This window comes from Schistocerca serialis, chromosome 12 (genome assembly GCF_023864345.2).
Source record: "Schistocerca serialis cubense isolate TAMUIC-IGC-003099 chromosome 12, iqSchSeri2.2, whole genome shotgun sequence".
Lineage (NCBI taxonomy): Eukaryota > Metazoa > Arthropoda > Insecta > Orthoptera > Acrididae > Schistocerca > Schistocerca serialis.
This window is the reverse complement of record NC_064649.1, coordinates 83,384,612-83,399,200: the sequence shown is the minus strand read 5'-3', so window position 1 is coordinate 83,399,200 and position 14,589 is coordinate 83,384,612. Positions and strand designations below refer to the sequence as shown.

General features: G+C 40.5%; 1 protein-coding gene across 2 annotated transcripts in view; it reads right to left on the bottom strand.

The window, feature by feature from the left end:
- Positions 1–937: 937 nt before the first annotated feature.
- LOC126428239 (plectin) overlaps positions 938–14,589 on the bottom strand; it is a 213,286-nt gene continuing 199,634 nt past the window's right edge. For both annotated transcript variants that reach the window (XM_050090154.1, XM_050090155.1), the window contains exons 17-18: positions 7,568–7,741; positions 938–3,359 (exon numbers count right to left, since the gene is read on the bottom strand). In XM_050090154.1, the coding sequence (XP_049946111.1) occupies positions 3,065–3,359; positions 7,568–7,741 (469 nt within the window). In that variant the 3' untranslated portion in view covers positions 938–3,064. The remainder of the gene's footprint in view (positions 3,360–7,567; positions 7,742–14,589) is intronic.

Here is a 14,589-nt window from a genome sequence, read left to right as displayed (position 1 = left end):
TCTTAGGCTCAAGTGGCAATCCCCATTCAAAATATTTTGCACTTTCTTCACATTTTCATGCATTTGAGACATAGACAAATGCTCAAAGCACTCATTGTCATTTTCACAGCTAAATTAATCACTGCATCTCAAATCTTGGCGTGTCACCAAAATGAACTATGCACAGAATAGTATCCTCACTCTGACACCGTGTGGAGGCAACTGAGCCAAGTCATGTTCATTAGCCGAGATCCGTCATCGCAGTTCCTGCCAAAAACTGCACTACTCTAGCCCCTTTTGTTTGGTGGAGAATTTTATTCTTGAAATTTTTGGAACAAACCCTGCATGTCATTTGATTACTTAATTATTTTGATAAATGAGTTTGATGAAAATTAGAGTACCAGCTCTTGAGTAATTGCAAGACATTTCCGGTGTTTATGATAGGAAGAAATCGCCCATGTCTTCATGTTTCCAACTTGTGCGTCTCTACTCACAGGAAACATAAGAGTTCTCATGTTGTGCAGCAATGTCCATAATTCATCCAATATGGAGAGTTCTATCAGCTGTAAATCTGCGTACAACTATTGCTATGCTAGTGAATAAAGCAACTTGGTGACTAAATGGAAAGATGCCAGGCTAAGAATTTAAAGGCCTGAAATTCGATCCCCAGTAGGTGTTTCCGTCACTCACCATTTATTCCACAAAAGTGCAATTTTGTTATTGTGAAAACTGTGAGTTGTGCTGTGGTGTGATGCCCACATAAACTGTAGGTTGCCTCTAACTAGATAATTAAGTGGAAAGGTCAGAAGAAGGCAACAGCATACCACATGTGATAGGACTGTGAGTAGAAAAACAGTTTGGTGTTCAAAACCAATTTCCAGGTTGAATGACAGCTTTACTTTATCATACCTTAGTGAAGCAAAACAACAAAAATTTCAGTAGAACAATAAAGAAGGTATAAAATAGAACAATCTTTATTTGATAGCTAAAAGGATAGATTTATTGTATAAACAGATCATCGGAAGACATGCACAATTTTTTCTTTAATTCATAAAACTTTCCGATTACACAAAGATATTCCTCTCATAATACATTATATATAATAAATATGTTTCTGTGCCATCTATGTGTAGGGTCAACTCCTGAGCGGAAGCTTACATAGGGTGCATGCCACAATTCAAGATGAGCAGACTATGACGGCACAGTAATATATGTCGAAGACACGCCAATCTTACATAAATGTCGCATTTGTTATAATGTGTCTAAATAATCTGTATAGGTGGCAGGAATGGGAGCTAACCATACAAACTGTGACGGGGAGATGGCCTTCTCCAAAAGCTTCATGTATGTATCTTGCATGTACTGCAGGTATATATTTTATACGTACTGAAGGCCGTGATATAGTAAACAATGGTTTCTATTACCTGCAAGGGTGATAATGCATATAGCCACTATTGCTGGTAATAAGTGCATCAATGCTAGTGACTTAGCATAAGTACAATAAGTGCAGTGACATTTCGACAAGCGTCAACAACATTTCGAAACAAGAGTTTTCCAGCCGTTCCCCTTCTCTCAGCAGTCGTGCCATTTCCGCATCAATAAACATGAATTTGCTCACTCCTGAGTAACACCAACTTGTCAGATGCATTATTTCAAAGTTGATAGTTCTACATAACTAAAAGCAGCCACCACACACTATTTCTCCATCAGTTTGTGAGAGTTCCACGTGCAGTGAGAGAGCATAATAGCTCAATTGCTTGCTAAGATCTGGGACAGAACCACAAACAGCCAGAGAATTATTTTACTTCTGGTGGCTAACTGTAGGTCATAGCTCAAAATTATATTCTGTACTTTCCTCCAGTTACTTAAATCTTACTACTTTACGCCATTTAGTTTCATGGAACATTACCACATTTGCATTTACAAAGTCTCGCTCAGGCGGTCATGTATTGTGAAACTCGTATGCACAATGGTGTCTTATAATGTTTTCTCTCTGCATAGTTCTCAGTGTTTCCTTTGCCTGTACACAATGTATACATCTTTTTAAATTTCTGAGCCCGACATATGAGCTATGTATTTGGTCTCGGGCACTTGGCGCATTTGAGGTCATTTCAGTAATTCGACTCATCATATTTTGTGCTGTGTTCTAGCGTAACAGTACACATTCTGTTTGAACATGGTCATTTAAAGCTATGCATATAAAATTATTATTTTCCAATATCTTGACATCTGGAAAAGTGTTGATGGTAAGTACATCTAATTATAGACCCCTCAGATTCCTCTCTTTTTCCTGCAGTGTCATTTTCATTACAGGGTATTTATGTTTGGCTGTTTTAGCCACAGTTGAAGTTATCTGAATGGAACTGGTATTCATATCACCTATCAAATAAAGCCTTTTAATATATTTATGAAGGCTTCAGAAGTAGGAGCCATAACTGATGTCTTGCCGAAGGCCCTATCTGTTGAGAATAGAAATTTGATTACAGGTTGACAGAAAAAACCTATAAGATTTTATCTTTGTTTCCAGTGCTCTGTCACAGGTACTCCATAGTAGAATCTCAAATGTAGATGGTAAAAAAGGGGAAAAAATCCGCATTTCATCCCGAGTATTCTTGTTGTAGAGAAACAAGATGTATTGACTGTGAATGATCATCACAGAACTGTTCAATAGAATAACAGTGTACAGGACTTTTAACACCCAAGTTACCTAAGCACAAGTTGTCATACTAGTTGTCATTCATAAAATCTGACGAGTTAACTGTGCCAGCGTTTATATTTCTGACCCCACTCGGTGGGGGGGTGAGACGCAGAAACGTCGCACGGTTAAGCACCGTTTGCAAAAATCCCTGGTACTGAGCTTTAAGTTGAGTGTCGAACCGAGGGAAATATTTCTGAAATTGTGATGTTGGTACTTGTTGCCTACCGGGCAGGACCTCCCAGTGCTGCAAATGAATAAATCTCTCTCTCTCTCTCTCTCTCTCTCTCTCTCTCAAGTGTAGGAGCTGGACACTGCAGGTGCTCAGTGCTGGGAGGCAGGGGAGTCCCGGTGGCAGCCGCAGAGAGAGCTCGGGGAGTCCCGACGGGCTCAGCCCTCGGCCGTGTCGTCACCACCGCTCGTGTCGTCAGCAGCCGGCGGCTGTGAGGGTAGCAGCGGTGGGTGGTGGCCGCGGGTGGAGTCGGTGTCGGAGGCGGTGGGCAACCTGCGAACTGGCAGCTCGGCGGGCATGTGGGGTGGTGCAGGTATGCGGGGCAGATCTGCCGGCAGTGGGGGCGGTGGGGGTGGGAGCCGACTGCGCCGTCTCGCGACTGGTGATGCTGGCACCGCGGGGCTCGACTCTGGTGATGAAGATGAGCCGTATTGCTCGTGCAACTCCTCCAGCCTGAAAAAGAATGCACATCAGTTCCCGATCTCCTAGCACAGGCCTGGCCAAACGGTGCTAAGTGAGCACTCTGCTGGCACTCCTATGAAGTGGCAAGTGCTGAGGGGTGAGGAGGGAAAGAAAAATGAATGCTACAGCCATACGCCACTTGAGCAAAGCATTCACTCTGTCAGACGCTAAGCAGTTTGCTGACAGTACTACTTGCATTAAACTAGATTTATATTCTACATTAGAAATACTGTGATGTCCACACAGTTGTCTAAAAAGTAAAAAGTGGAGAAGGCATATTGTTCTACATCTACATCTACATCTATACCCTGCAAACCACCGTGAGGTGCATCACAGAGGGTACATCCCGTTGCACCAGATATTAGGGTTTTTTCCTGTTCCATTCATGTATGGAGCGCAGCAAGAATGATTCCTTGAATGCCTCTGTGTGTGAGCGATATGTAGGGGGTTGTAGTATATCTGTAGTGTAATCATTTAAAGCTGGGTCTTGAAACTTTGTTAACAGACTTTCTCGGGATAATTTATGCCTGTCCTCAAAAGTCTGCCATTTCAGTTCATACAGTATCTCTGTGGCACTCTCCCACAGATTAAACAACCAGTGACCATTCGTGCTGCCCTTCTCTCTATACATTCAATATCCCCTGTTAGTCCTATCTGGTATGGTTCCCACAAACCTGAGGAATGTTCTAGGATGGGTCGCACGAGAGATTTGTAAGCATTCTCTTCTGTAAGCTGATTGCACTTCCCCAGTATTCTACCAATAAACCAAAGAAGTCTACCATGTGCTTTACCCACAACTGAACCTATGTGATCATTCCATTTCATATCCCTACAAAGTGTTACACCCAGGTCGTATGAGTTGTACGAGTTGGTCGATTTTCAAGAGTGACTCATTAATATTACAGTTACAAGTTACTACATTTTTTCATTTTGTGAGGTGCACAATTTTACGTTTCTGAACATTTATAGTAAGTTCCTAATCTCCGTACCATGTTGAAATCTTATCAAGATCTGACTGAATATTTATGCAGCTTCTTTTAGAGAGCACTTCATTATAGATAAATGCATCATCTGCAAAAAGCCTGATTCTACTATTAATATTATCTGAAAGATCATCAGTGCCAAATGGGAACTGGCTTATTTTTCATATCGTTTAAAGGCTACGTAAAATGCCTAACGTGCCATCACATTACTGATGGCTGGAAAATGCTTACTGAAACGTCATTACAACACCGGACACAATGACAATATAATTCAATTGTCTTCTGATGAACTGCAGTGAAAGCTGGTTGAGCTGAAGGAAAAACTGAATTAAGGGTAAGTGACAAAATCTTTTGTGGTCAACATCACGCATTATTTGAATTCATTAAGTGTCTTAATGCAAGGGGAGAATCGTTTGGTAACATATGGCAGACAAATTGATGTCATCAAATAAAAAGTAGTCCTATGAAAAAATCAGTCTCAGGTACAACATGGAACATTGCCTATAAGTGAAGGCAGTCATTTGTGGACCAGACATGACTGTCTATTTTTAAGTAATTGAAACATTTCAGCATGATTTCTCAAAGAGATTCCAAGACTTTGATGACTCAAGATGGATTTCACTTTATTTGTCAGATCATTCTCGCTTCTGACTGCTAATGCACCCCATTACTTTAAACTTGGGCTGAGAGACGTACATTTTAGCATCAGCTCAACAACCTGTTTGTCCGGAACAGGTATTTGCAAGACTTAAACATCTCCCCAAGAGCAATATCCTCAGCAGCATAGAAAAGATGCTAAAGTTATTTCAATGTTCATTTTGACACATCTGTGCAATTTTTTTTTTTTCTTTTATGAAATTGACAATGTCACACCATCTTACAGGTGTGACAGACTTTAATCTGCATAATTCCATATGTTTGACTGTATCATGAAGCATAATTCTGTATGCATTATATGTTGTAAAATTGAAATGTGTATAAATTTATAAACATCACAACTTAATGTTAAATGCCTGTACATGAAGCTTTCTGTAGTTCTGCTCACCATATTAGTACTGTCTAATGTACTTCTTTAATTACGCAATAAAAATTACTGCTTTGGTAGAAAAATAAAATTCTGCTTAAAAAAGGTGTGCTGCAATTTTTGCTCTGAGAAATAGTTGTACTGTGCTTCAAACACATCTTCCTATGTTTCCCATGTGTGCAGCCTTCAGTGTATAGCCATCTCACTCACACAACTGCTTGGAATAGCACAGTGATGGGAGAAGCGGGAGTGCTCAGCATACTTGGCTGCGATGACGGAGCGCAAATCATGGCCAGGCCTTTTGTTGGTATCTATTATAAAGATGGCAATGTTATGTTGGAAATGTTCATGTTGGTACCAGAGTTAATAATATCTTGGCTGCACTTCCCAGAAATGACAGAATATTCAGTCCACTGGGAAAACTTCAAGAAATAAAGATCTGAATTTATTTGTCATAGCTGGAGTGATGAAACTGAGAGATTTACAATTTCTGAGTCAAGCTACTTTTTTAAAAAATTAAGAACCCTGGGCCTGTTTATTCAGGATAAAATTTAGGCATATTTTTTATTATTGCTATAATTATATCCATTTTTTGCTGGCATTTGGTGAGGTGTTTTAGACTGTCTTGGCAACAACATACGAGGTGCGACAGTAAAGTAATGACACTGATGTGAAAAAAAAATATTGCTTACCATTTTAGTCAAGTTTTGTGTTGTCTCCTTCAGAGTAGTTCTCTTCTGACTGCACACACTTTTTCCAGCGCTTCTGCCATTGATGGTAACATTTCTGGAACTCATCTTCTGTAATATCCTCCAAGATCCTCATCACGGCTTTTTGGACATCTTGTGTTGTTTAAAAATGGTGTCCCTTGACTGCCATTTTGACTCTTGGAAATAGAAAAAAGTCGCATGGAGCAATATCTGGTGAATAAGGTGGCTGTGGTAGTACTGAAATTTGTTTTGAGGTCAAAAATTGCTGTACTGACAGAGCAGTATGGGATGGCGCATTGTCCTGATGCGGAATCCAATTATCAGCAATGTTGGCACGGACACGAAGAACTCTTTTACGAAATTTTTCTAAAATTTCTTTGTAGTAATATTGGTTAACTGTTTGTCCAGGAGGCACCCACTCTTTATAAACAATTCTCTTGGCATCAAAGAAGCACACAAGCATGCATTTCACTTTTGACTTTGACATGCGAGCTTTTTTTAGGTCTGGGTAATCCCTTTGAGCACCATTGCGAACTTTGGCGTTTTGTCTCTGGATCGTACTGAAAAAACCAACTTTCATCACCAGTGATAACACGGCTCCACAATTCTGGATTGATTCCCATTTGCTCTAACAGTTTGGCTGCCACATTTTTCCGTGTTTCTCGCTGTTCTGGTGTGAGATTTTTCGGGACCATTTTTGCACAAATCTTTCTCAGACCAAGATCTTCAGTTATTATTAGATGAACTGTTTCTCGATTGCTGTTCAGTTCTTCTGCAGTCATTTTCATGGATAATCTTCGATCAGATCGTACGAGTTCACACACTCTGGCCAAGTTGACGTCCATCCGTGAGGTTGATGGTCGTCCACTGCGGTCTTCATCTTCAACATTCGTTCTGCCTTCACTAAACATTTTATGCCAACGAAGAACTTGAGCTCTTGACATAACCTCCTTTCCAAAAGCCTTCTGAAGCTTACCGTAACTTGTCGTCCTGTTTTCACCCAATTTAATGCAAAAAGTAATGGCATACCTTTGTGCAATATTATGCGGTTCCATTTCCGTGACAAGAGACACAAACACGTGTCAAGTTATTACAGCACAACTCAACTGAGCAGTTGCATCGATGTGAACCTGAAGGAGCTTATAGACCAAAGTCAGAGATATTGTGCCTACGCGAGCCTGCAGGGTTGCCACACCTCGCAAAAAAAATACAGTCTCATTACTTTATTGTCGCACCTCGTAATCTGTCAAACGAAACTTTTCATAAAATTGTATGACTGAGTATTGCATAGACGAAATAACAACTGATATTATGTCAGAAGGGGATAGTTAAAGCTTTGTCACTATCCATCGCACACAGTCATTCTTCTTTCATACAGTATGAAAATGGAATAATACTGGTACAAAGTTCCTTCTGGCGTGCACTGCAGAGTGGTCTGTGGAGTACATATGTAGCAGAGCTGGGGGGGAAGATGGCACCCACCTGCTGCTGAGGCGGTCGCTGCGGTGTGCCGTCCTGGTGACGCGACGCACCAGCTGCTGGCACTGCTCCTCCAGCCTGCGCAGCCGCTGCGCACGTGCCTCCAGCGCCGTCTCGTCCAGCGGTGCTACAGCAGGTATCTGCGTCGACAGCTCAGGTTTCGTGGCAGCCTCATTCCTGTGCAGCACAGAACCCACGGGGAACCGTCAGCTCGGCAGCATCTTCAATCCTCTGCTCTGGAACTATATACTCTAGAACTGGTCAGCGGATGCAGTTAATTTGTAAGTGTATTAGAGTTTATGACTACCATGCCGGTAATGTAATGACACTACGCACGTATAAACTGTACAGTCACATTAATGTGAACGACTCGTGAAAAGCCCGAAAAATCCTCTTTCACAGCATAGACTGCTACAAGACATGCAAAAAGACAATTAATGAGGTACTGGAAGGCACTGACAGAGTTGTGGAGCCGTGCTGACTCCAGTTCCTCAGCCGATTGCCCTGGGTTTCATGGTTGAGAAGCTGTGGTGCAAAGAGCCCAGTCGAGGTGGTCCAGTTGATGTTCAGTTCTTCTGCAATCATTTTCACAGATAATCTTCGATAAGATCGTACGAGTTCACGCACCCTGGCCAACTTGACATCCGTCCGTGAGGTTGATGGTTGTCCACTGCGGTCTTCATCTTCAACATTCGTTCTGCCTTCACTAAACATTTTATGGCAATGAAAAACTTGAGCTCTTGACATAATCCTTTTTGATTGTGTTTAAATGCTGGGAGTTGAGTGGCCAGAGGAGTAAAGTAAACTTGTCATGGTGTTCTTCAAACCATACATATACTCTGTGAGCTGTGCAACATGTAGCAGTGTCTTGTTGGTAGATGCCATAGTGCCGAGGAAACATAAAGTGCATGTAGGGGTGGACGTGGTCCCTAAAGATAGATGCGTGCGTGTGTTGACCCATTGTGCCTTCCGGAAAATGATGATATCACCACAAAAACATTCCACAGACACTAACCGTTTTGATGACTGTTGCAGGGTAATTGTTTTCATACATTTCACACCATACACGCCAATGGAGCATTAAACATGATTAATTTGAAAAGGCCACCTGTTGCCACTCAGTTGATGCCCATTTGCTGTATGGTGCGAACACTCCAGCCTCTGTCATGGATGATTAGCATTCAGCATGGGTGCATGAAAGAGGTGCGTGTTGCGGAGGCCAATATGCAGCAGTGTTCAGTGAACGACCATTACAGAGACACTGTCGGTAGCCACTTGGTTTATTTGGGTCAGTCAGTTGCGCAACAGTTGCAAGTCTATTTGCCCCCGTATATCTCCACAGCTGTTGTCCACCCTTGTCATCTGTGGCCCACAGTGCACCACTGTTGCCTCAGCACCAGTGTTGCATAATGCCATTTTGCCATATATGTTATACTTTAACCAAGGCAGCTTGCAAACAGTTTACAGACTTAGATATTTTGGAAATGCTTCCACCCTTGGCCCAAAACCCAAAGACCATGCCTTATCTGCATCAGATAAATCACTCTGTTTCCGCATTTCGACAACCATCGCACTGTTTTCCTTACCCCTCTGACCTGCTTTATATACCCTTCACTGCTAGTGCTGCCTTCTGCCATCTGTGGTGTTATTGCACATTGATGTCAAACATAGGTGGTGGTCACATTAACGAGACTGGACCATGTATGTATCCTGCTGTCCGTTCAAGCACCACAAAGGATGGCAAATGAAGTAAATTTTACTTATTGTGCGCATACAGTATATTAGGAAGAATACATACTAAATTTCATACATGAATTGGACGTACACAAAGTGTAAAATTTAGCACACACAACTGTCACTTCCGGCAGCAATGTTGGCTCTAATCTCTCTGGGCATCAAGTTGAACTGAGCTCAGATAACAGATACGGATACGACATTCTGTGCTGCTGCAATTCTATCCTAGAGTTTGTCAATCGTAGTGGCTGGCAGGTTGGTAGCGTGCCCATCTCTAGGCAAACCATGACCAGATGTTTTCAAAGGGTGAGAGATCTGGAGAATGTGCTGACCAGGGCAACTGTCTCACACCCTCTGTAGTGAGGTGGGTCTCAAAAGAACAGGCAGCGTGTGATCCTACATTATCCAGTTGGAAGATAACGTCACAGAGAAATGAAAGAGAGGCCACAGCCATTGGCCTTAACACACAAGAATGTAACACCTGCTCTTGACGTTATTAATTATGCAAGCCAGAGCTGATTGTGTTGTGTTAGCAGTGAGACTCTATACCTAAGCATATGTAAATTTTGCAAAAACTATAGTACTAGAAATAATGCCAGATTATCAGTTTTTAGTGAAACAGTGTGAAATTGGCAATTTTTGTAAGATATTCTGAAATCTATTCTTTTGCTGTACAAAAGTGTTATAATTCTGAGGACATTAGTTTTGTAATATTTGTAACTGACAGTTATTGAATGCTAAAATTGCATCTGGTCTTCTAACATCCTCAAGGCTGAGGTTCTTGTAAAATCCTGAAATAATGGTGTAGTTTCCATGTAAGAAACTTTGATGTGAGGATGGGAATAGCTCCGAATTTGGCAAAAAAAAAAAAAAAAAAAGCCATACCGATTTTAACAAAATATAACATTAAACTTGGCAGAAAATGAATTTAGCAAAAAAATGTGCAAAACATCATATTTGCAAAAAAAAACACTTCCCTATGCACAACAATGGAATTTGGTAATAAAAATAACACCAAAAACACAAAAACCCGAATTTGGTGAAAAAATGCCAAATTTTACAAAAAATAGCATGAAATTTGACAAAATAACACCGAATTTGGCAAAAACAACAACACTGAATTTGCCCCAGGCCGATACTGAATTAGGTAGAAAATAATCCCAATTTTTCCAACAAAAAAACTGAATTTCCAAAAATTAACAATGAATTTAGCAACAAAACACCAGTTTTGGGGAAAAAATAACACCAACTTCGGCCATAAAATAAAATGATTTTTTCTTGTCCCTACCTATACCACTACACCAGATGCTGGTCTGATTCTCCTTGGAGGCTCTACACACAGATACACATTGTGTGCTGTTCACAGAACTCGGACCCATCTGAAAGGACAACACAGTGCCACTCCTATACCAAGGGTTGTTGCTGGGTGCACCACTGACTGCTCGCCGCTCTCTGCTGCCATGTCAAGCAAAGCCACGACAATGGTCATCTCGATGATAGTCTGTGGTGCCCCAGACATTACTGCACTGTCTCTGAGGGTACTCTTTGATGCAAAGAACACTATCTCCTGACCCAAGGTAAGAGATATGGCAGATAATCATGTGCAGCCAAGTGAACAATATGTGTGCTGAAACTTCCTGGCAGATTAAAACTGTGTGCCGGACATGAGACTCAAACTCGGTATCTTTGCCTTTTGCAGGCAAGTGCTCATTGACAGAGCTACCTGAGCATGGCTCACAAATGATCCTCACAGCTTTACTTCTGCCAATACCTTGTCTCCTACCTCTCAAACTCCACAGAAGCTCACTTGCAAAACTTTCAAGTCTAGAACGCTTGCCCATGAAAGGCAAAGGTCCGTCACACAGTTTTAAACTGCCAGGAAGTTTCCTGACCCATTTGTTTATATCACTGTAAAGCCTCAACTTACACAATTTTAATGGGCCAACTAAAGTAAAACTTACCTTTGTTAGTACATATTTAATTAAAATTTAGCTATAAGAACCACATACTACAGTAGTAATCACTTGAAGTGTTAGTAAAAGGAGTGCTCCAACTGTTGCTACTCTATGAAATATTCATGTAGAAATTTTGAATTAATTCACTCATTCATTCTGAACACAGAATTTTAGCTTAGATTTATGATGAAAAAAGGTATCTGACAGGGACCTATTGCTTGTTCAACCAACTCAGTCTTTACTAAAGTAGAAAAGTTGCATGAAAGAAGGTACTGATGACCAGTTGGTTAAAGCAGAAAACAAATAGTTGCCATAATGGGACCAGAGACCGATTGTAAATGCAACAGGGAAATTTGTGAAATTTCTGTCACTGTCTCAATCATCAATACTGATTCTGCAGTTGTGAGAGGAGTACTGACATGAAGAAGTGAAAATATCAGTGTTGATGTGCTCCAGATCTGACCAGGCAATTGTTTATTAGCATCTGCAACATTATTATAGCTGTGAAAGTGACAAATAGTTTGTGACCACAGTCAATTCAGTTGCTGAAACTACAAGCAATTTTGTCTCAGTGGGAGGGCTGTAATGGGGTACATTCAGCCTTGTGGTGCTAATTGAAGAACTATTCAAATGAGAAGTAGTGGCTCAATGGTCTGCCCAGAGACAATGCAACCCAGTATTTTAGTAGTAAAAAATTTGTTCATGAATGGAACAAAAATGATGTACATTCAGGTCCATACCTTCACGATGAGAACAGAGACCTGCATTAGACAAGCAGTTACAAGTTCCTTGGTGCATTAGTAGACAAGTATTTATCTTGTGGAAACCACAAAGATGGAAAAACTGAAATGAGCGTGTGTCACTGTTGGCCGATAGGCCCCAGCCGGGGAACTTTGGCTGCCAAGTGCAAGTCTTATTGCAATTGATGCCACATTGAGCAACTTGCGCACTAGTGATGAGGATGAAAATGACGATGAGAACAACATGACACCCATTCCACGAGCGGAGAAAATCTCCGACCCAGGTGAGAAATGAATCTGGGCCCACTGCATGGGACGAGAGCACGTTATTACCAAGTTAAGCAGGCAGACACCACAAAGATAATTTATGTCCAGAAATTAGCTCAGATATATTCCTAATCAGATATTGTATTGTAAGGTGTACCCAGAAGCAGATATAAGACTCGGATCACAATTTAGTAATGATGAAGAACAGGCTGAAGTTTAAGATGTTCTCCCAGAAGAATCACTCTGCAAAGAAGTGGGACACTGAACTACTGAGGAATGATGAGATTTGTTTGCGAAGTTCTCTATGACTATTGATACTGCAGTAATAAATATCACAGTAAGCAGTTCACTTGAAGAGGAATGGGAATCTCTAAAAAGGGCAGTCACAGAAGTTGGATAGAAAACATAGGTACAGGGAAAGTAACTGTCAGGAAATGTTGGATAGCAGAAGAAATACTTCAGTTAATCAATGAAAGAAGGAAGTAAAAAAATGTTCGTGGAAATTCAGGAATGCAAAAACAAAAGTCATGTAGAAATGAAATAAATAGGAAGTGCAGGAAGGTCACAGTGAAATGGCTGCAAGAAAGATGTGAAGAAACTGGAACAGTAATGGTCGTTGGAAGGACTGATTTAGCATATAGAAAAGTGGAAACAATTTTCACTGAAATTAAAAGTGAGACATCATCATTAAGAGATCAACAGGAGTTCTAGTGTTAAGCACAGAGAAGAGAGCAGAAGGTGGGAACCGTACACTCATTGCCTCTCTGAGATGGGAAGACTTGTTTGACAATGTGACTGAAGAAGAAATGAGTGTTGATATGGAAGACATAGTGGAGGCAGTATAGAGTGAGAGTTTAATAGAGCTTTGGAAGATTTGGGATGATATAACACAGAAGGGATAGATAACATTACATTAGAATTTCTGAAATCATTACGGGAAGTAGCAAGCAAGCAACTCTTCAACTGTGTGAGGAATATGAGAGTCTGGAGACATCCACCAAACTTTTGGAAAAATATCATCCACACAATCCTGAAGATAGAAAGGGCAGATAAGTGCAAGAAATACTGCATAGTGAGCTTAATGGCTTATGGATCAGACTTCCTGAACAAGCGTAATATGCAGAGGAATGGGAAAAAACTGAGGTTCTGTTAGATGACAATCAGTTTGGCTTTTGGAAAGGTAATGGTATGAGAGAGGCAGCTTTATATTGTGACTAATAATGGAAGCAAGAATTTAGAAAAATCAAGACACATTCATTGGATATTTTGACCTGAAAACAGTATCTGATGATGTAAAATGATATACAATGATCAAAATCATGAGAAAAATAGGAGTAAGGTTTAGGGAGAGATGCATGATATACAGTATGTAAAAGAACCAAGAGTGAACAACAAAAATAAGGAACCGAGAATGAAGTTCTGGAATGAAAAATGCTGCAAGACAGAAATGATGTCTTTTTGCTCCTATTGATCAGCCTACACATTGAAGATGCAATGACAGAAAAAAAAAAGAACGGTTCAAGAATGGGATTAAATTTCAGTGTGGATGGATATCAATGATGGATATCAATGATGACATTGCTATCCTCAGTGAAAGTGAAGAAGAAGTGCAGGATCTGCTGAATGAAAAAGTCTAATGAGTACAGAACATGGATTGAGAGTAAACTGAAGAAAGATAAAAGTAATAAGTACCTGAAATAAGATTAGCAATAACCTTAACATCAAAATTGTTGATTATGAAGCAAATGAAGTGAAGGAATTCAGCCATCTTGGAAGCAAAATAACAGATGATCTGTGAAGCACGGAGGACATAAAAAGCAGACTCGCACATGCAAAGAGGGAATTTCTGACTAAAAGGAGTCAACTGGTATCAAACATGGTTCTTAATTTGAGAAAGATATTTCTGAGAATGTATGTATGGCAGTGGATTATGAACTGGGGGAAAATATGAAGTGAAAATAATTTAAGCATTTGAAATATGGTTCTACAGAAGAATGTTGAAAATTCAGTGGACAAATAAGATGATGAATGGCTTTATGCCAAATTAAGATAAAAAAGGACCATATGGAACACACTGATCAAAAGAAGGGTCATGATATGTGCTGAGACATCAGGCAATAGCTTCCATGGTACCAGAGGGAGCTGTAGAGGGTAAAAACTGTAGGGAAAGGTATATATTGTAATATGACCAACAAACAAATGAGGACATAGAGTGCAAGTTCTACTCTGCAATGAAAGGGCTGATACAGGAGAGAAATTCATGGCAGTCATCATAAAACCAGTCATAAGACTGATGAGTCAAAAAAAAATCCCAACAACGGAGTAAATG